This window comes from Marmota monax, unplaced genomic scaffold (assembly GCF_021218885.2).
Source record: "Marmota monax isolate L192 unplaced genomic scaffold, Marmota_monax_Labrador192_F-V1.1 WCK01_AAM20220418_F8-fsc00051, whole genome shotgun sequence".
In the NCBI taxonomy this organism is placed as follows: Eukaryota; Metazoa; Chordata; class Mammalia; order Rodentia; family Sciuridae; genus Marmota; species Marmota monax.
Window position 1 is genome coordinate 2,644,645 of NW_026695202.1, and position 21,872 is coordinate 2,666,516.

General features: G+C 38.9%; 1 protein-coding gene across 2 annotated transcripts; it reads left to right on the forward strand.

The window, feature by feature from the left end:
* Positions 1-1,228: 1,228 nt before the first annotated feature.
* On the forward strand, positions 1,229-21,782 carry Tdg (thymine DNA glycosylase). 2 transcript variants are annotated; one of them, XM_046429524.2, is made up of 10 exons: positions 1,229-1,404; positions 9,650-9,792; positions 12,483-12,724; positions 14,220-14,289; positions 15,876-16,011; positions 16,212-16,294; positions 16,374-16,468; positions 18,699-18,870; positions 19,284-19,409; positions 19,840-21,782. In XM_046429524.2, the coding sequence occupies exons 1-10, from the start codon at positions 1,382-1,384 to the stop codon at positions 19,983-19,985; spliced, it is 1,236 nt and encodes a 411-aa protein (XP_046285480.1). In that variant the 5' UTR covers positions 1,229-1,381; the 3' UTR covers positions 19,986-21,782. The 2 variants fall into 2 exon arrangements, with proteins under 2 accessions (XP_046285480.1, XP_046285481.1); XM_046429525.2 differs by having other exon boundaries at positions 19,843-21,782.
* Positions 21,783-21,872: the final 90 nt, after the last annotated feature.

Below are 21,872 nucleotides of genomic sequence, written 5' to 3' on the forward strand. Positions count from 1 at the left end.
TAAAAATAAATAAAATAAAAAAAAGACAGTAATCCCAGGCCTCAGCCAGAGAAGGAACCCAGAAAGAACTAGCACCTGACTGGCACCAAAACCCAATACAAATAAGCCCCAGGAAATTCCCTATTCACATTCCTGTCCCACCCTAATGTATCAGTGGGACCCCAACACAACCCCAGGAACTATCCTCCTTTCCCACCCTAAATGAAGCCTATATAACCCAGACCCTAGCTTTAGCCAGGTGACATTTTCGGCCCCGAAAATAAGCCATGCCAGGCTTACACCAATTGACTCCTTCACTGAATACTGAATAAAGAAAAGATTGCTGATCTGAGTGCCTCCTGTGTCCCGTCATGTGTGCGTCATTTGAACTAACATGTCCCAGGTCACGTGTCACGCAAGTGAGAAACAAACTTTTGCCGCTGCAAGCCACTCAGGTTTTGAAGTTATCGTAGCACAGACTGAGTAAAGAAAATAGTCGTGTATCCACTATGCTCTAGCAAGGAACAGAAAAACATCTCTATTAAGAGTAACCTAGTGAAGTCTCTGCAGTGAAGTTGAGAATGAAGGAAAACAAAACCAACTGTCAGAACCACTGAGAAATAAAAGCGGGGTTAGTCTATAATGACGTTATTTTCACATCTTCCGAAGTGAAGCAGAGAATGGTTTATGTAGAGCTTTACACTTTACAAAGCAGCTATAGAATGACGCTCCTTTTACACATTAGGAAACTGAGGCTCAAGTCCTACAGTGGCCTCCACTCCCACGTTTTCCGGATGACCGTTTTGTGTTGTTTTGCAGCGGTGCTGGCGATGGAACCCAGCCCCCGGCAGCTGGGCGAGCGCTCTACCGCTGAGCCACGACCCTAGTCCGCAAGTTTTCTGCCGCCATCAAACTCGGGGTGTTAACTGGACAACGCCCGCACGCACAACCGTCCCGCCCACACAGCGTCCGGAGGACATCATCCTCTCTCCACGCCTGCGCCCACCCCAGAACATCCAGGGCGGACAAAAGCTGACGTCACGGCGAAGACGCCCGCAGTCCTGCGGTGCCCCGCCTTCCTACGGTCCCCCACTCTTCCCAACAGGCCACGCGGGGGCGCCGGGAAGCTCAGGGAGGGGGCATAGGATTGGGCCAGCTCGAGTCACGTGACGGCCACCGCGCGCAGGTCCCGGCTTCGAGGAGACGGAAGTGCGGCGTGGAGGGGGGCTCCTGGAGGGGGGGTGATGTGGAAGCTCGGGGAGGCGACGAGGCCAGCCGCTGTCCGGTCCCGCCAGTAATCGGGTTCCAGGCGCCGGTGTCGTCGTGCGCGTGCCGCCATTCCCAGAGACCAGCTGTCCCTTGGCCCGGCAGGAGACGCCGCTGGCGCGAGCGGCCGCGGAGCATGGAAGCGGAAAACGCGGGCAGGTAAATCCGGCGGACGCCACCCCCCATCCCCGCGCCCCTCGGTCGGCGGGCGCGCGCACGCAGGGGTATGTGGCGGCCGCGGCCCAGCACAAAGGCCGGGGCCGCGCGTGCGCGCTGCGCGCCCGGCGGCCCCCCTTGCAGTAGGCTCTGAAATGCATTAGCAACTCTTGGGCGGTCTCTGGTAACTGTGGCTTCCTCGCAGTTCTTGGGGACGTTTCGTTTCATCCCCAGAGGCCAAGGCGAGAGTTGTAAAGACGGAGTGTGGATGGTCCAGGTCTAGATTTCTTGTTAAAAGTTGATTGATTTACTAACTTCCTCCCCAGAGTGTGCTAAAAGCCACCTTTTAGCAGGTGCTGCTAGGGGGATACTTACAGAACTACCGGGAACTCAATTTAAAAATTGTCTTTTGAGTTTTCCAGTGTTCTTGGCACGATCTTAGTTTTGCAAAAGTATAGATCTAGAGATTTGAAGGTTTGACAGAAAACTAATAACTAAGGTGTCAGAGTATTTTAAAAGGATCAAGAGCAGTGATTTGCAGTGCAGTAAAATACTATTGGACCTGATGGAGAATTATCTTGACTCTCAGTGGTTAATGGGGACTGGACTTAATTAAGCAAGACATGACACTTCTGTAGGCCTTGTAAGGACATCTCTGGAATCTTGTTTTGGCAAGCTAAAAATTGGGATTATGTGGAAGGGGCATACCTGAGTGACCAAAATACGTTGTTTTAAAGTTTAGGAAAATAGATAGACGTAGATAAAATTGTGGACTTCATTTTGACTTTGTGCATAATAAAATCCTAGAATAAAGCACTCTGCTGCTCTCCTAGACTGCTTTAAACATAGGAGAATCCACCAGACCTTGTGGAAATCTCTCACCTTTGTGATCTTACTTCAGAACAAAACTGAAGCCTGGGCAAAGCCCACCATCCAGTGAATTTCTTGTTATAAAACCTTATTCGGTATACAGCAAAATAATTGAACTCAGTATATAGTTTAGCTCAAGATTCTAGTTTACATTGTCTTAACTTCGTGGGGCTGTCAGCCATTTTTTACTTTGACTTGGAAAGCTTTCACCTTCAGGAAATATGGAAAACTATAATGCTGTAAAGTATTTGTCTTTAGGGATTCTGAAATGATTCAAATTCCAGGTAAGCTGATTAAGGTTATAATAAGTTTACTTTTTATTTTGGAAGATTCATTTCAAAACAGTAAAAAAAAAAATCCCATGGATACAGACTGTTTTCAAAAGGGAAAGTGAATAACTCAGGTGTTTTTTTTTTTTTTTTTTAAAAAAAAAAAAAAAAAAACATATTCTAGTTAATTAAAAGGAAAAAGGAGGAATTATATAAGAGGACTAGTATGTGTCCAGTGACCTTAAGCATGAAAAGGACATTTACCAAAGATGAAAAATCAGAACTGGAAAAGAATGACTTGGACTTCTAAGAATATAGATAGGTAAGATTAATCCAAGAATGAAATCATATTTTCTAGAAACAATAATGAGACTAGGAAGGACTATTTTAGTTAGATGTGGACAACCAGAAGGACAAAAAAGTTTTGGGCTTTCTGCCCAGCTGTGTTAGTAAGTGTTCCATCACCATGAGAGAATACCTGGGAAAAACGACATAAGAGGAAAAATTTATTTTCAGTCCAGGGTTGTCTGGCTCCATTACTTCTAGGCCTGTGGTGAGGTCGGATATGTTGGGGAACACATGGTGGAGCAGAGCTGCCCAGCTCTGCTGGGAAGCAGAGAGTGAGAAAGCAAGGGAGAAGGAAGGAGCCAGGGATAAGGTATAGCCCTTAAGGGCACACCCCTGAAGGTTTACTACTCGGCCGCCTAGTGTTTCCACCACTCTGTAAAATTAATCCAACAATGGGTTAATCCACTGATGAGATCAGAGCCTTCATGATCTAGTTATAATCCAAAGCCCCACTACACTGCTACTTTGGGAATTAAGCCTTCATTCAACACATGAACTTTTTGGGAGAACATTTCAGATCGAAACTGTTAAAACCAGCCCACTGGCATAGTGTTAGTAGATGGCAGAAGACATAAATACATCATTCTGTTTTTGATTTTTCATCTCCTATGTTAAGGAAGTGATTGTCAGGCTGGAAATGGCAAATAAATGTCTATGAAATTTTAAAGCTCAGAATCAATGAGAGCCATTAAGAGAACTTTTAACTGCCAGTAGAAATCTTGTGTCCTTGCCTAGATGAACGGTATTTCAGGAGAAAGACCAGATTACAGCCATCATTGAGAACTTGTAGCCAATAGGAAATCTGAAGCATGGGGGGAAAAAATACATGAGTCCCTATTTCTTCCAGGGGTGGAGTGGGCCTTTCATTGACATTGATCCTGAACAAAGTTTTTGTATTATTAGTGGTTACTGAACATTTTTAGAAGGAACTAGTGGCCATCAGGCTACAGTATAAATTCAAAAAGAAATAAGACCTATACTAGAAAACAATATTTATTACAGCAAATCTATACACCAAGCACTGTTGTGTTTTATAAATGCTAACTCATTTAACCCCCATATTCAATGAGTTAGGTACTATTGTCATTTTACAGGTGGGACACTGGGGTTAGAGAGATAAGAAAATTGTCTGCAAGCTAGTAATTGGCAGAGCCACAGTTTAAATCTGGGTGGTCTAACTTCAGAGTCTGCCTCCCTCTCTAGTGCTTGTGCTGTAACACTTCTTAAGATGAAGATTGACTGATGATAGTTCACTTAAGTAAAATGAAAAACTGGTTTACTGCTGAAAGGATTAAGAGCAGACTAAGGAGAGATTCGTACTGATAACTACTGCCAGCTCTGTTCTTTCACATCTTAACAACTTTGTGGTGCTGCTGACATCCCGATTATGAGCAACCCAACTCTGGGAGGGGTTTATAGAATTGATAGGTTGAATCAGAGTTCAGGTAAATCCTGACTGCCTGGAAGAGTGACTCATCATTTACAAAAGGAGACACAGCTTGTATTCTGGTGCAGAAAATTAGTGGTAAAGTATGCAGTGAAGGAGAAACGCTGTAAGGGCCATTTTCATCAATAGTAAATTCTTTGTGGATTTAAAATGAGCACCAGTAAAACCAATGTAAGGGGTTTTGTAGTCTGTCTTCAGAGTGAGGAAGTTGGTCGCCTTGCACAGTGAGGCTGTATCTGAGTATTTGGTTTGATCCTGAGCACCAAAGAATAACCTAAACACATTGTGAAGAAACTTGAAACCATCCTCTACAAGGAATGGTTAAATGAACTAGTTATTCTGACTTATCCTAAATCTTTGTACTCAGAGTTTTTAGTAGACTGTGCACATAGTGAATACACATTCTTCCACCTAGTACTGTGAGGTGCACTCTTGGAGTAGTTACGGTGGTATTCCATCATAGTTCTCAGGTAGTCCTCTGTAGTTGACCATTTGGGTTATTTAGCACTGATAACTCTTTGGTGAGTATAGAGTGTTATATATACTTACTTAGATAAAGATGATAAGGGGCTGGGGTCGTGACTCACATATGCCTGCCTTGCACATGTGAGGCCCTGGGTTCGGTCCTCAGCACCACATTTTAAAAAAAAAAAAGGGCTGGGGATGTGATTCAAGCGGTAGCGCGCTCGCCTGGCATGCATGCGGCCCAGGTTCGATCCTCAGCACCACATACAAACAAAGATGTGTGTCCGCCAAAAACTAAAAAATAAATATTAAAATTCTCTCTCTCTCTCTCAGTCTCTCTTTAGAAAAAAAAAAGCAATGCGTGTACAGGTACTCTGAGCTTCTCCTCAATTTAAAAAAAAAAGATATTAAAATAAATAAATAAAGATGATAGAATGTGGGGTGGGGTTGTAGCTTAGTGGTAGAGCACTTGCCTAGCATGTGGGTGGCACTGGGTTCCATCCTCAGTACCACAGAAAAATAAATAAATAAAATGAGGGTATTGTGTCCAACTACAACTAAAAAAATAAATTTTTTTAAAAAAAGATGATACAATGTATTTAGAAAACAGATCCTTAAAATAGTGTAAAGTAACTGAATAATAAGATTAAGTTGGAGAGAACTTTAAAGATTTAGTTTTTTGAAATACAGTAAATTTGAATAAACCAGACTTATTAATCAACTCCCCACAGGATGTGTGTGTATTTGCATGCGCATGTGCGTAAGTGTGTGTGTGTGAGGATGTGTAAACATGGTGTTGAGAAAGACTATCAGAAAGTACACAGTTCATCAGTATCAGATAGCTGTGAAAACCCGCCTTGCCAGCACTGTAATTCAACAAAAGAGGGTATTGTAGATGGAGGCTGGGAGAGAAGGAAGGGGTAAGCTGCAGAAATGGGAGGTGGGGAGCAGGTAATGCAGAACAGTTGTAGGGACACTTAGATGATGAAGGAGAAAAGTGAGCAAAGGGAAGTGAAAACATTGATCACACTCCCTGGATGTCAGGGTCATAGAAATCAAAGGTCTTGGGAGTCTTCTGATCTAGACAGATTCAGGCCTATTTCCTCCATGTTCCCCCATATTGGAGAAATCTCTAAATCCAGCCCCTTGTCTTCATGGTAGGGAAGGGAAGCTGGAGATATGGAGAGGTGACTACGCATTCTGTGTTGAGGTCCCTCTCCTGGAGAGATTGTTTAGCAACACTGCAGAATTCTGAATTATGAAGTGGCTATTTATAATAAATATGTTTAGGAATTATTTTCACATAGCTTTGAAACAGATTTAGCGGTTATTAGATAATAGGAAATTAAGTTATCCAGAATGCTTTTGCATTACTGGCATTCAGATTCATGGAAGTTCTTATGTAGATGTCATGCCTTCTGCTGCCAAGTGGTAAAGACTGCTGTTATCCCCTTTCTTCTGTTGTGGCCATCTGAAATGAGCAGGCCAAATTTAATGCTCAAAGATAATATATTAGCTCAGAAAGGACACATCCTATTTTCCATAACTTTGTTGTTTTTCTGTTCTAATTTAACTTATTGTAATGTGTCACTGATCATTTTTTAAAAGGTCAAGGAATGCGTCTTTATTATAGATAAGTTGCTGGGTTACTTTAAAAAACTGTGCATGTCTCTAATGAGAAAGTATGGGTTATTTTTCTTTCTGCTTTTTTACTTTTTTATTGCCAATAATGATTTCTAGAATTTAATTTTCAGTTTCTGAGCCCCAGAATATCTGATGTTTAATGTACACTAACTATACTAAGGGAGTCACATTTTAAACTTTTTTTTTTTTAAATAAAGAATCCAGCTGGGGTTGTGGCTCAAGTGATAGAGTGCTCGCCTAGCACACGTGAGGCACTGGGTTCCATCCTCAACACCGCATAAAAATAAAATGAAGATATTGTGTCCATCTAAAACTAAAAAATAAATATTTTTTTAAAAAAGAATCCTTTTATAATATGAAGGATGTCTTCTTAATTCATGTACTTAACGTTAGTATTTTTTGTCAAAAAACGCAAAACGGAACCTGTCTCTGAGCCTCTCAGAGTGGTAGCAAGAAACAGGGCCAGAGTGATAGGTAAGTTACCTCTTAACCATGTGGCAGACTAACAGATCTCTTGCACTGATTTTTTTTTTGTTTTTAATGAGCTACTGGGGATTAAATCCAGGGCCTTGCACATGCTATGCAAGTGCTTTACCCCTGAACATTTTTTACTTTGTCTTAGAGAGTCTTGTTAAATTGCCTATTGTGGCCTTGAGTTTGCTGTCCTCTTGCCTTAGCCTCCCAAGTAGCTGGGATTGCAGGCCTGTGCCCAGCATTTTACATTCTTTTGTTCACTTGTTTATTGTGACCATGTGGGGCTGGGATTGTAACTCATTGTAACTCAATGGTAGAGCACTTTCCTAGTATGCCCAAGGCCCTAGGTTCAATCCCCAGCACTACAAAAAGTAAATGAGTAAATGAATACATAAATTATACAACATTTTATATATACATACACACACACACAATGTATCTCATGGCCACATATCTTTTTTTTGTTATACATTCAGCTTAAAGTAACTATTAGCATTTCTTAAAACTACCAAGGTCACAATCAAAAGTTGAAGATCTAGCTGAGGGCTCAACACATGCCTGTAATCTAAGCTACTGGGGAGGCTGAGGCAGGAGGATCTAAAGTTCAAAGACAGCCTCTGCAATTTAGTAAGACTATCTCAAAAATAAATAAATAAGTAAAACAATTGAAGTTCATTGTATTAGAACTTTCTCTTACTCGATATACCTCAGTCTAACCCAGCCACGTCCAACTCATTAGAATATTTAAATAATAAACACTAAATTAATGTTTTAACAATTTATTGGAAGCCCTACTAGTAGTATTAAAAATGTGAAAAAGAAGACACTTACTTTGTGCTAAGCATGGTCTAAGTACTTCACTTCTGTTCATTTTAACATTTTAAATTCTAGTCCCTGTCTCCAAAGTTTTCCCTAAGTGCAACTTTAGTTTACAGAATTATTTTGTATTCTTTTCTACTTTAAAATAGTTGCTAAACTTTTTCTGAGCTTTAGATAATATCAGTAAATTTAATTTTTAGTAGCTGCACAGGTTTTTGTTTGTTTGCTAGAGATTAAAGCCAGGGCCTTTTGCCTTCTAGGCAAGTTTTACCACTGAATTGCACCCCCAGCCCAGCTGCAGAGTATTTCCTGAAATTATTATACTATAGTTTATTTTATTTTTAAATTTTTTCGTTTTTGTAGTTGGTACAATATCTTTATTTATTTATTTTTATGTGGTGCTGAGGATCAAACCCAGGGCCTTGCACATGCTAGGCGAGAGCTCTATTGCTGAGCTATAACCCCACCCCCTATACTATAGTTTATTGAATCATTGTGTTGTTTTCATTTTTTGTATGGTTTGAGAACAGTGTTTTTAAAGAAATAAAACCCTTAAAATACAGTTTAGGGGCTGTGGTTATGGCTCAATGGTAGAGTGCTTGCCTAGCATGTGTGACATACTGGGTTCAATTCTCAGCATCACATACAAATAAATTTTTAAAAAATTCATCAACAACTAATAAAAAATTTTTTAATAAATAAATAGAAGTAAAAATATTGTGTTCATCCACAACTAAAAAAAAATTAAAAAGATATAGCTTAGCATTTTTCCCATTAGTTCTTAACTTTTTCACCAGCAATTTACTCTCAAAGATGGCTTGAAGTTAAAACACCTTTCCAATGCTTTGTCCATTGAAATTGGGCCCCTGTTGGTACATTCTAGCCAGAACCACTACTGATGGACTGTTATCCTGGGTCCCCCTAGGTCATTTAAGCTTATTCAGAGAATGCTTTAGTTTGCCTTTTTTTTTTTAACCACTTTATTACAATAGGATTTATATACTATAGAGTTAGCCTATTTAACCTTTGCTTTCTGAGCTCTGTTCTCTTTCTGCATATGACACAAAGAAACAAATGCCAAGTAGAGCATTTTGCCACAGAAAATATGTCTTTGTCTCTCCATGTAGTAAATGATACTTTTCTATTTTATTTCCTAATGGTTTTCATTGTCCTGTACATCTAATGGCATTATTCAGCATTGGTCTTAGCTTGAGTTTCATACATCAGTGTTTTCTGTGCTGATAGCAACAGCTTGGAGTGGTGTTTTTTGGTCAACAGAAAGGTTTGGAAATTGTTTTCTTTGAAGGCCTCTGTTCTTTTAAGTCATTTTCAGAAGAGAGTTTAAAGATTTTTTACTTTATAAATTAAACAGATAATCTATTCCTCGTCCCTGAGTAGTGGCAAACAACAATAACAACAACAAAAAAAATCTAATGAGGAAATACAAAGCAGGCAAATAAACCAAAAGAAAGCCTAAGTTAGGTTGGAGAGCATCTCTGTGCTAAGATAATTAAATACTAAAGGTGGGGACACAGGTTGTATTTATGCACATTTTTAACTGGGTTGAAGGACCTTTCAGTTCTGTATTCTAGAAAATTCTCATGATCTCATTTCAAAGAAAATAACAGGCTGACTTGACAGGCTTGTAAGTTTATTGGTGATATATCTGTCATTAAACAGCGTTTAATGTATTTGGTTACTAATTATTCAGTAAAGTTTGGATGAATGTGTACCTAGGGAAATAGCTCTCATTCTTGCCCTATTCTCTGCTCTAAATACTACAGTCTAGCTATAAAATATCTGGATTTTGAGGATTTTTTTTTTTTTTTTTTTTTTTTTTACAGCTGAGTATTTAAACTTACATTCAGGTACTTTTATCATTATCATAATTTCTGCTTAATTGTTCTTTCAGCTATTCCCTTGAGCAAGCTCAAGCATTTTATTCATTTCCATTTCAACAAATGATGACTGAAGCTCCTGATGTGGCAGTCATGAAGGAACAGCAGATGCCAGGCGAAGTTCCAGCCCCAGAGCCTGCTCAGGAACCAGTACAAGGTAGCTTTCACCATAAGAGATTAGAAAATTGATATTGGATCAGCCAACTTACTTAAAAAGGGCTTAATGATGAATTTTAGCTCTATTTTAGTGTTAGAAAATGTAATCCACATTATAAATAGTATAAGTACTGTGATAGATTCTGGGGAATAAAGAAGAAGGATCCTGCTCTCTAGCTTCTCAGCCTTGTAAAGGAAAGTAATAAAAATAGGTTTTGTGGGCTGGGGCTGTAGCTCAGTGGTAAAACACTTGCCTTGCATGTGTGAGATACTGGGTTCAATCTTCAGCACCACATAAAGATACAGTGTGTTCATCTACAACTAAAAAAAAAAATAGATTTTGCATCTCAGTACAGAAGGTGGTAAGGAGGGCACAGGGTGGGTGCTCTGAGACCAGATAGGGTTGGCACCTAACTGGGATGGAGTGCTCAGAGGCACAGAGAGCTCAAAGCAGAGAAATTATCTTGAAGCACTGAATCTTCAAGGATGCAGGGTCTTCATCCCCATGTACAACAGTGTTGGGGAGATATCCGGCTAAGGGAGAGTGTGTGTGCCAAGGCACAGATCTGCAGAAGCATGACAGGCAAAAAACTGTGATTCTCTGTCATTGGAGTTTGGGGTGTAATAGGGAATTGGTGAGAAAAGGCTGCATGGGGGAAGTTGAAGCTTATGTTTTACACAAGAAGTGTCTATTCTGTCCTGAAGGTGATAGGGAGCTGTAGAGCAAGGAGTGGCTTATAGTGATTGGTATTTTAAAAATCAGTATGGAATATAAAAGATTGGGTGGTATGGAATAAAGCAGGACTTGGAGGCATGGAGAGGATTAGAAACTGTTTGAATAAGCAGGGGGCGAAAAGAAGAAGACTGGAAGGGGTGGAGAAAGAGAATTAAAATCCTCAGAAAGTAGAATTACCTGGCCGTGGTTAATGGGTTTCATATAGGGAGGGAGGGTGTGTAAGGAGTCTGGAGTAACACTTAGTCCATTTTGTATTATAACAATATACTTGAAGCTGAGTACTTTATAAAGAAAGGTTTATTTAGCTTACAGCACCTGAGGTTCAAGGACAGGTACCAGTGTCGGCTCAGCTCTTGTGAAGGCCTCATCACAGAAGTTATCCCGGTGGCAGGAGTGCATGTGGGATGAAGCACCAGGAAGCCTTAGAGACGGGGTTCCACAGTCCCTTCCACAGGCTTCCCCCAGTTGACCTAAGGACCTTTCTAGGCCCTGCCTCATAAAGGATCTGTATCACTTCCCAACAGTGCTACCCGGACCAAGCTTTCGGTATATGAATTTTGGGGGATAAAATCAACCTCTATTCAAACCATAGCAACCACTCAAGACTTCCAACGTAGGCAGGTGGTTGAAGAAAATGCCATTCACCAAGATAAAGCATTAGGAGAGGAGCTTGGCTGGGTGGTGCACACCTATAATCCCAGCAACTTGGGAGGCAGAGGTTACTCTTGGCAGCTTAGGGAGACACTGTCTCAAAATAAAGAAGGGTAGGGATGTAGCTCAGTGGAAGAGTGCTTGCTAGTGCGCAGCAGCCTCTGGGTTCAATCCCCTTTTTTATTTGAAGAGGAACCAAGAAGATTTTGGAGAAGGTCGGGTAGAAAGAGGTGGTGATTTTCTCTAGTTTAACAATATTTGTGGGACATGTGCCCATGGTTTTGATTGCTGGTTCCAGGACCACGCCTACTCCACTGCTCTGGAGCTGCTTCCTACTTCCTACTGTGCTTCTGGGCAGGCAACATTAGGACTTGCCACAAGCCAGTGACAACCCTAACCCTAACTCTATCCCTAACCCTTGGATCCCTTGGAATAGGGAGTGGCTGAAGCAGTGTGAGACAGAAGACAGACCACCTTGCCAGGTTGGGGAAATGCCAGCTAGGAGTAAAAGGGGGACAAGAAGCCTGAGAAACTGGGAAAATGTTCAAGAATTAAGGGTAAGAGAACCAGGGCTTCCTATTGGTAACTGTAGATCAGTGGTCAGCTAATGGTAATTTTGCCCCTGGAACATTTGGCATTGCTGGGAGACACTTTGGATTGTAAATCTGGCAGGGTGCTGCTACTGATATCTGGTGGGCTACTGATATCATGGGTGCTGTTACACATTCTATAATGTCCAGGGCAGCCCCACAACAAAAAGTTATTCAGCCCAAAAAGTGTTCCGAGCTCTTGAGAAAAACCCTCATCTTTCCTTTTGGAAAATACTGCAGCCCAGAGAGTTTATCTTCAGCACCTCAAATTTCACCTGTGTATGGAACAGAATAGGCCTCAGAAAGTCCAAAACAAGCCATTTGTGGTTTTCTACTATCAGGAAACTGAGTTAAAACATTTGCCTACATTCCTGTTTTTGTTACTTATTCTTGTACTTGTTTACTTCATTATTTATGTATTTCTTTTTATAATTTCTGTTAAAATGGTACACAGGTACTCTGTGCCCCTGGGAAGGCCAAGATGCCAAGCAAGATGGTATGGGAAGTCTGTCTATGATTGCCACGGTGGAGGGAGCATGTCCATCCCACTTCTAGGGTGAAAGAGGGGGAAGATTGTTCAAAGGAAATAAAAGGCATAGGTATAGTTTTGGGGAGATAAAAAGGGTGTTCATAGGGTAGCTTTTCTGGGAACACTGCTAGAGTTTCTAAGTTAAGGTTTTTTGCATCTACATTTTGGAAATCGTTGTGTTTTAGAGGCTCCAAAAGGAAGGAAAAGAAAAGCCAGAACAACTGAACCAAAAAAACCGGAGGAACCCAAAAAACCTGCTGAGTCCAAGAAGTCTGGCAAGTCCCCAAAATCAAAAGAAAAGCAAGAAAAGATTACAGATGCGTTTAAAGTAAAAAGAAAAGTGGACCGTTTTAATGGGGTTTCCGAAGCTGAACTTTTGACCAAGACTCTCCCTGATATTTTGACCTTCAATCTGGACATTGTGATTGTAAGAATTTTTGTCCTTATTTGATTTTATAAACAAATTGGTGGATTAGCTTTACCTAACACTTGTCCATACAAATGGAGTTTTGCTGAAAAGATCCATTTCTTAAGAATCCTTCTGGAGGTAAATGGTGTCACCTTAACCAGGTGGTGTTACGTGGGATTGTTCAAGAGGGTGGACTCTAGTTTGGGGCTGTCTGGATTACAAAAGCCTTAACCTTCCAAAACATCAGGTGATAAAATAGGTGAAAATACCTTCCTCAGAGGGTCACAATCCAATGGCATGACCCTTGTGAATCAGTTTGGTTCTGTGATACCTGCGAGCCTCCATCAATGACAGTACTGCTTTTAAACTGGTATTTTTGTCAGTGACCATAAAAACTTCAGAGCTTGAGCTGGGGTTATGGCTTAGTGGTAGAGTGCTCACCTCCCATGTGAAAGGCACTGCATTTGATCCTCAGCACCACCACATCAAAGTAAAATACAGGTATTGTGTCCATCTACAACTAAAAAAATAAGAGTTTTTTTTTTTTTTTAATTAATATTTTTTTTTAGTTGGGCACAATACCTTCATTTTATTTTATTTAGAGAGAGAATTTTTTAATATTTATTTTTTAGTTTTTGGTGGACACAATATCTTTATTTTATGTTTATGTGGTGCTGAGGATCGAACCCAGTGTCCCGCGCATGCCAGGCGAGCGCGCTACCGATTGAGCCACAACGCCAGCCCCCTTCATTTTATTTATTTATTTTTATGTGGTGCTGAGATCAAACCCAGGACCTCACACGTTCTAGGTGAGCGCTCTACCACTGAGCTACAACCCTAGCCCCGAGAGTTTTTAAAATTAAAAAAAAAGAAAGAAAGAAAGAAAGAAACTTCAGTGCTTGGGCAACTGTGTAGGTGACATGGAGTAAGTTAAGTCATTGGGAGATGTGGCTGAAATGGGCTCAGATTGATTGATTGCTCCAGGACTTCTCTCTTCCAATATTGAAGTCAGCCCAGCCGTAGGGAGCAGAGTAGCCCAGGGTCATGAGGGAATGAAGTTGGTCTTTAAAAACAACAGCAAAACTCAACAAGGAAATTTTTCTTTCCTTTGAAATGTCTTTGGATTAAGAATAGAAATTCATAAGTATTGTTTATGATGCTGGATTAAATTTATATTTTTAAGGGGCTGGAGATGTGGCTCAAGCGGTAGCACGCTCACCTGGCAGGCATGCAGCCCGGGTTCGATCCTCAGCACCACATACAAACAAAGATGTTGTGTCCGCCGAAAACTAAAAAATAAATATTTTTTTAAAAAAATTTATATTTTTAATCATTTCAGTTTTATCTACCACTGCTTCATAGAAACACTGATACTTAAGCAGAACTATTTTAAGACTAAAATGGTATAATAGTGTATTAAGAATTGTAATGCAAAAATAAATAAATTAATTAATTTAAAAAAAGAACATAAATTTTTAAAAAGACTAAAATGTATAGTTATTTTGTTTTGTAGATTGGCATCAACCCAGGACTAATGGCTGCTTACAAAGGGCATCATTATCCTGGACCTGGGAACCATTTTTGTAAGTAGCTACTTTTTTTATTAATTGACTTTAAAATTAGGTATCTTTATCAATAGGGTTTTTTTTTCTTTTTTAAAAAATGTGCTTAAAAAGAAAGAATATGAGTAAATATGCATTCATATTTCATGTTTTCTCTGTGTGTGTATTTGAAAATCAAAGGTCTGAAATACTGTCACTGTTAACACTTTGATGTTAATGGAGAGTGGGAGGGCATGAAAAAGAGTGTGTGTGTGTGTGTGTGTGTGTGTGTGTGTGTGTACAGTGGTAGGGGTTGAACCCAGCAGCTGTGCCCTACCACCAAGCTGCATTCCTAGCTAATACTTTCTCTTTTTTTAAATAGTGAGTTTTCCTATTTTTTGTTGTTGTTGTGTTGTTGTTGTTATGGATGGACACATACCTTTATTTTATTTATTTATATGGTGCTGAGGATTAAACCCAATACCCACGCATGTGAGGCAAATGCTTCACCACTGAGCCACAACCTCAGCCCTTTCCTATTCTTTTTTTTTTTTTTTTTAAGTATTATCTACAGTAACAATAGGCCATCTTTGTGGCAGACAAAATATGGACTTTCCCAGATTTTTGTTGATGTTATTTCCTTGGAGAGAGAAAATCCATTGATTGTTGGAATTCAAGTTGTTATGAAATGCTACGCTTGGAGACATTCTCCAGATACTTTGTATGTATTACAAAATAGTCATAAAGACACTCATACTTACAGAGCTTTAAAACCAAGGTTTTTTGTTTGTTTGTTTGTTTGTTTGTTTTGTGTGTGTGTGTGTGTGAGATGCTAGGGATTGAACCCAGGGCTTTTTGCATGCGAGGCAAGCACTACTCTATCAGCTGAGCTGTATCCCCAGCCCTAAAACCAACTTTAACTCCTGTATTGCTCTAAATTGGCTTTATATGTAAATGATCTCCCCTAACACTGCTTTTTAGAATAATAAATACAGTGGGTGCTCAGAAAATACCAGTTGATTATCTGAGTAATATTAAAAACATTATGGCAAATGATAATAATGTCTTCATGGAAATGATAAACACATTATCTCCATTATTTAAAACAAAAAAAAATTCTGGGGCTGGAGATGTAGTTCAGTGAGAGAGCAGTTGCCTAGAATGTGCAAAGTTCTGGGTTCAATTCCTAGTACTGCCCCCCAAAAAAATCTTTCTAAGAAAGTTCGACTTTTAATTTTCTCCACTATCAAGGTATTTGAGTGCTTTTAGTCTCTTTGTGGATGTCTTATCCGTGAGTTATTGCAGAGGCAGGTAGTGATATCAACAGTTATTGGAAAAGAAAATAGAAAAAAGAAAGTTTCCTATGTTACATAGCTATGTATTCTTGGACTGGCATTTACTTACCTCAGCCCCTGTGAGAAGGAGATAATGGCATCTTATAAGAATTAGGAATACTGAGATCATGTAAAGGAATTAGGATAGTGTCCAACTTGTAGTAATTTCTCAGTGCTTTTAAAAATATCCTAAATCTTTTTTTCTTTCTTGATTTCTAGAATGTAGACTAGTACATCAATTCTTTGGACAAAAGCTTTTCGCTCACAGATATAAACCAAAGCCTCTTTTCACAGGGAAGTGTCTGTTTATGTCAGGGCTGAGTGAGGTACAGCTCAATCACATGGATGATCACACTTTACCAGGGAAGTATGGTATTGGATTTACCAACATGGTAGAACGGACGACACCAGGCAGCAAGGATCTTTCCAGGTAATTACATAACATTTATTTTATGAATGGGGAACCTTGACCATCTGGCACCTCACATAATCCAGGGACATCATATGGATCTAGTTCAAGCTGAGTCCAACAAGTATGTGATGTGATCTTTTGTTGAAAGCTGACTAAAGTTGGCGTCTTTTAAATATTGCTATATTTATGTCTTTTACTACTTTTTAATTCAATTTTAGTAAAGAATTTCGTGAAGGAGGACGTATTCTAGTACAGAAATTACAGAAATATCAGCCACGAATAGCGGTGTTTAATGGAAAATGTAAGATTTACTTTTAAATTTTATCTTTTTTCTGTGCTAACATTGTGGACAATGTAAATATGTTTGTATTTTATTTTAGGTATTTATGAAATTTTTAGTAAAGAAGTTTTTGGAGTAAAGGTTAAGAACTTGGAATTTGGGCTTCAACCCCATAAGATCCCAGATACAGAAACTGTAAGTCCTTAAAATTTGCATTTGTAGATCAGCTAAAGGTGAATTTTTTTTCTAACTAATTTCCCTTTTTTATTTGTCTTATGCATTGTAATTTATGTTATAAGAAAAAGCCACCTTGTATTTTGTTGAGTAATAACTCCATATCAATTTAATAGTTACAAAGTAATTCATTACCTTGGAGTTACATTAGAAAGAGAAACATTCATCAGCTAAACATCTCAATGATTGTTATTTGGCTAAAATAGTGAGAGGTATTGGCTTACATACTACATTCAGAACATATTTAATGGCATTTACTTATCAAATTCAAATGGTTTAGCTCTTATACTGGATTTGAAATAAACATGTAAATAAAACACCATCCTGATTAGTGAAAGTAATTACTCCATTTATATATCTTATCCCAGCTTCATTTTAGAAACATGTAAATAGTATAGTCCAGACAACATCTAGGCAATTTAACACTTTTGTAGGGGTACTAGTGATTGAACTCAGGGCACTTGACCACTGAGCCACATCCCCAGCCTTATTTTGTATTTTATTTAGAAACAGCATGTCACTGAGTTGCTTAATGCCTCACTGTTGCTGAGGCTGGCTTTGAACTCTCGATCCTCCTACCTCGGTCTCCTGAGCCACTGGGATTACAGGCGTGCACCATCATGCCCAGCTCATGCTGTTCCAGACCTTTGGTTCCAAATTTGTTTCTTAAATGTAGTTTTATTTACAACTTTCAAAAAACAATCCAAGACATAGACCTACACATTGTATATATAATATTTTAAATAGTGGAGAAGCTGGTGTACTGCCAGGTTTTGGTGGAGAACTTTGAATAAAGTTTCTGCCACCTATATATTTGAACTTCTTTTTAAATTTCTTCTGTTTTCAACTTTTTAAGTATGATTGATGAGTTAGGTTTGTAGCATTGGTCTTTATTTAAATAGAGGCCCCCATTTGTCTACTTGTAAAATTGTAAAAGCAAGTACACTATGGTATGCACATGTATGGTACCACATAGTGTTCGTTAAATGCCAGATGAGGCTCAGGTACATGTCTTGGATATATGTAATCACAGAAGTGCAATAAATAAGTGAACTTGATTTGTATATTCATTAGTAGTTTTAGCTCTTTTAATAAGCTGTGAGATCTTTTAGCTTTTAAAATTGATTCCTTATTATTAAATACTAAGTTATTGATGTTGGTAGTGATTCATTTTTTTTTTATGTAGTACATGATATGCATGCCTGTAATCCCAGCAGCTTGGGAGGCTGAGACAGGAGGATCGCAAGTTCAAAGCCAGCCTCAGCAAAAGCAAGGCTCTAAGCAACTCAGTGAGACCTTGTCTCTAAATAAAATACAAAATAGGACTGGGAATGGGGGCTCAGTGGTCAAGTCCCCCTGAGCTCAATCCCTGGTACAAAAAAAAAAAAAAAAAAAAGTGCAACAAATATTCATAATCCATCAGCCCTTCTCTCTATATATATGTACATATGAGAAAGGGAAAGAATTATGCTCTTTCAAGGATGGCTTGTCACCACCAACAAAAATGATAAATACAAATGTCTTTCTCTAGCCATTCCACTTCTAGAAATTTATCCAACAGGTACATTCCTATACATATTTCAAATTAAATTAGTACAAGGTTTTCAACCATAATAGTAAAAGAGTGGAAAGAGCCTTACGTCCACAGTTGGGCCCTGGTTAAATCAGTTATGAAAGTACTACTGGTGGCTATGAGAAACAATGTTATCACATATGGAATCTGCCGTTGAGTGAGAAGAGCAAGGTGCAGGAGGGGAGGCAAGAGTGTGTTATCATTTGTATGTTTATTAAAAAGGATGAGGGAGACAAGTATGTAGACACCTTTGATTGTGGATTTGTGGACACCTGTGGAACTGGCAATATTGATTGCCTTTATCAGAGGGAATTAGGTAGATAGCAACTTGATTTGGGAAGGAAGACTTCATATACTGCTGTGCCTTTTTGTCCCTTTAGAATTGTGAACCGTATATTTGCTAATAAAAGTAAAAGATTGTCAGTTGATAGGTGAGCATGGAGGGGGAGCCTCATTATGTTTTGTCTGTTGACAGCTACTTTTATTGATTTTACATGTATTTTTGTGTAGCTAAGAATTAAGTTATTATAACCCAATAAAGATAAATTTTTAAATCTCAGTATGAGTAGATTCAACAGAATTGTAGGATTTCTGAAACCTAAAATTCTATGATTCCAGCTCTGCTATGTTATGCCATCGTCCAGTGCAAGGTGTGCTCAGTTTCCTCGAGCCCAGGACAAAGTCCATTACTATATTAAGCTGAAGGACTTAAGAGACCAGTTGAAAGGCATTGAACGGAACACAGATGTTCAGGAGGTGCAGTACACTTTTGACCTACAGCTTGCCCAAGGTATAGTACTGTTTTCACTCCTTTCATTCATTTCATGAGTATGCACATTACAGAAGGTGTATTGTGGATTTAAAAGCAGATGAAACAAAGATAGTTTATCACAGCCAGAGTGCCCTGATAATGGACACTAGTCTCTGTTAAAATCTCCTTTTACCAAGGTTTTCCATCTACTCTGGATACTCCCAGACATTGAGGGTCTAAGGAACACTGTACCCAAAATTAAGTGTAATAGGTTTTTGCAGTTCTTAACAAGTTTATTTAGTATATGCTATAAAGAGTGTAAAGATTATAGCAAATGATGTATCTCAGCTTACATGAACACTCAAGAAAAAGAATTGTTCATGATTTCAGAATACAACAGTTTTCAGAATTGTACAGAAGCAGTTCTAAATCCTGTTTTACCTTCCTCACAGAGGATGCAAAGAAGATGGCAGTTAAGGAAGAAAAATATGACCCAGGCTATGAAGCAGCGTATGGAGGTGCTTACGCTGAGCATCTGGGCAACAGTGAGCCATGCAACTTCTCTGAGGACAGGCTAAGTATGTCCCCCCCACCCACTATGTGCTCCTTTCAAAGACTTGGTTTTATCAGGATCCAGGATAGATGGAGTTAATAGAAGTGGAGAGTAAATTATTGAAGATTAGGAATGGGGCTATAAAATTTTATTAAATAGTGACCAATAATTCAAGTTTATTATCTGATATTTAACTACACAAACATTTTTATAGCTCATTTTCTTAAGTTATGAACTCTAAGCCAACCTAGTTACATTTTCCTTCTTTAACAAATGAGGGGGGAAATGAGGATTTATCAGCCCTGTACTTGACAGTAAAACAAGAAACTTAAAATTATATTCAGGAAGCTTGATTAATGTTTTAATAATAAATCTACATTATACTATTAAGGTTTTTTCACTTGTTCACTTAAAACTTATATATGAAATAAACTAACATTCTCTCCTTCTTCTAGCAGCTGACAGTGCGGAGTTAAGAGGAGAATCAGCTTTCAGTGACATTCCAAATGGGCAGTGGATGACCCAGTCGTTTACAGACCAGATTCCTTCCTTTAATAATCACTGTGGAACGCTGGAGCAGGGGGAAGGGAACCCTGCTTAAGAGTGGTGATTCTGGGCTCTGCCTACGTGCTGCAGTTTAATGCAGTTGTCAAGAAGTCAAACCTCGGTTTGCTAGCCGAGGTATTTTCTCAGTACTTTACTTTAGTGTATAATTATAGTACAGAACAGTTGTGTGGTAGAATCAACTGTATGAACCTAAGTAGTTTGGAAAAAGTAGGGGTTTTGTATGAGTTTTTGTATGTGAATTAACCATCATTCCAGCTTTTTATATACTTTATTTCATTTATGAAGAAATCAGTTTTCTTCTAGAAGTTGCTTTTGATCTGCAATTTTAAAATGCAACTGTCAAATATGTGTATTTGATTCTTAACTGTGCAAGACCTTGGCATGCCATTCTCCCTTGATGCCTAAGAAGGGCATCCTAATAATGAGTTACCACTGGTACAGAGGCAGCTGCATTGCTTTTCACACAGGAAGCTAGTGCTTAGGGGAGCCCTATTTGCTGGATTTTGATGTAACAAAAGCTGGACTTGGGGCTCCCCAAGTTGTGTGCACACTCAGACCTCGTTCCCTCGCCAATGGTGAGTGTGTGGGAAAGTTGCTTTGTGGGAGAACAGCATGACCACACAGTAGCAGGGCTGACCTGGCCTGACCTGACAGGCATTGAGCCCTGCCTTTGGCCCCCTCAACTCCTGTGTTTATCTCCTGGTGGGCAACTGTTCTGCTGAGCTGGGAGGTTCCAGAGAATGCAGTAGGCCTTTTATATTTTGTCATTCATCTACATTTTACTTGAGAGGCAGAAATTTGATAGGGCAGGAACTAAATTTTTCTGTCAGTATTTATGACCTTTCTAATTTTATCCTCCTTGGTTTTAAGGGTATAACATAGAAATGTTATAAGAAATGAAGTTTCAGGCTGAGCAACAGGATACTAGAGGTGTTGGATAACCCTGTTTAAACTGGTGCTTTGTGTACATGAGATGTACTAAAATAAATAATATAAAATTTTTCTTGCTAGGTAACTCTAATAAGCCAACAATTAAAAAAAAAAATCTGTGCATCATTGTTCATTACCAGGACTAAGTGAACCTCCTGGAAAGAATGATTTGAATTAAGTCCCTTGTGATTTTCTAATGCATTTTTCATGGTGCTACAAGTAGCCCAGACTCTTAGGTCTGGTGGGTGTTAAGGCTGGGTATTCACTCCTAATTACTCTTGAATATTCAGATTTTATACGTACCCAGGGAGCATGCTGTTTTTGCAGTATTTTAAATATCTTTGAGGGTTTTTTTGTTACCCCCCCCCCCAGGATGTTATATAGCCGGTTCTTCTATTTATAATAAGAGAAACAGATTCTTGTTGTGAGTCTTAACATGCTTTTTAGCTGTGGCAATGATGTATTTTATTTTTTCTTAAGTCTAGGTCAAGCTGTGTGGAAGTCATTCATGTTATTTAAATGATGTACTGTACTGCTGTTTACATGGACATTTTGTGCGGGTGCTTTGAAGTGCCTTGCATCAGGGATTAGGAGCAACTGAATTATTTTTTCATGGGACTATGTATAGCATGTAACCAGGTCATAACTATTGTAGCTTTACAATAGAGTTCCTTATTTGAGTGAAGAAAATACCGTTTAAATTATGACATACTAGTAGAGAATGGGTTTGAGGATTTTCCAAGTAAACAATCATGTTTTTCATTAAACTTGACTGATGAGTAGTAAATGTTGATATATCCTGTACCTGATAGTATGAGACTTTTTTCATTAAATAAGATTGAAAGATTTTTAAAGTCATTTGAAAGTGATGGTTTTTACAATAAATAATACTAAGAATGGTTATTCTTGTTACAAGCCTTTTCTGAAGCAAGATTTAATGGTATTCTTTCCCCCTTTAAACCTGAGATCAGTTTATCTTCTATTATAATTA

Bases quoted from the DNA above. Each gene is read 5' to 3' on its own strand.
- Tdg (XM_046429524.2), top strand. From the start codon at position 1,382: ATGGAAGCGGAAAACGCGGGCAG. The intron at 14,290-15,875 runs GTAAGTAGCTAC...CTCTTTTCACAG, and splicing joins TGGACCTGGGAACCATTTTT to GGAAGTGTCTGTTTATGTCA. The intron at 16,295-16,373 runs GTAAGATTTACT...ATTTTATTTTAG, and splicing joins AGCGGTGTTTAATGGAAAAT to GTATTTATGAAATTTTTAGT.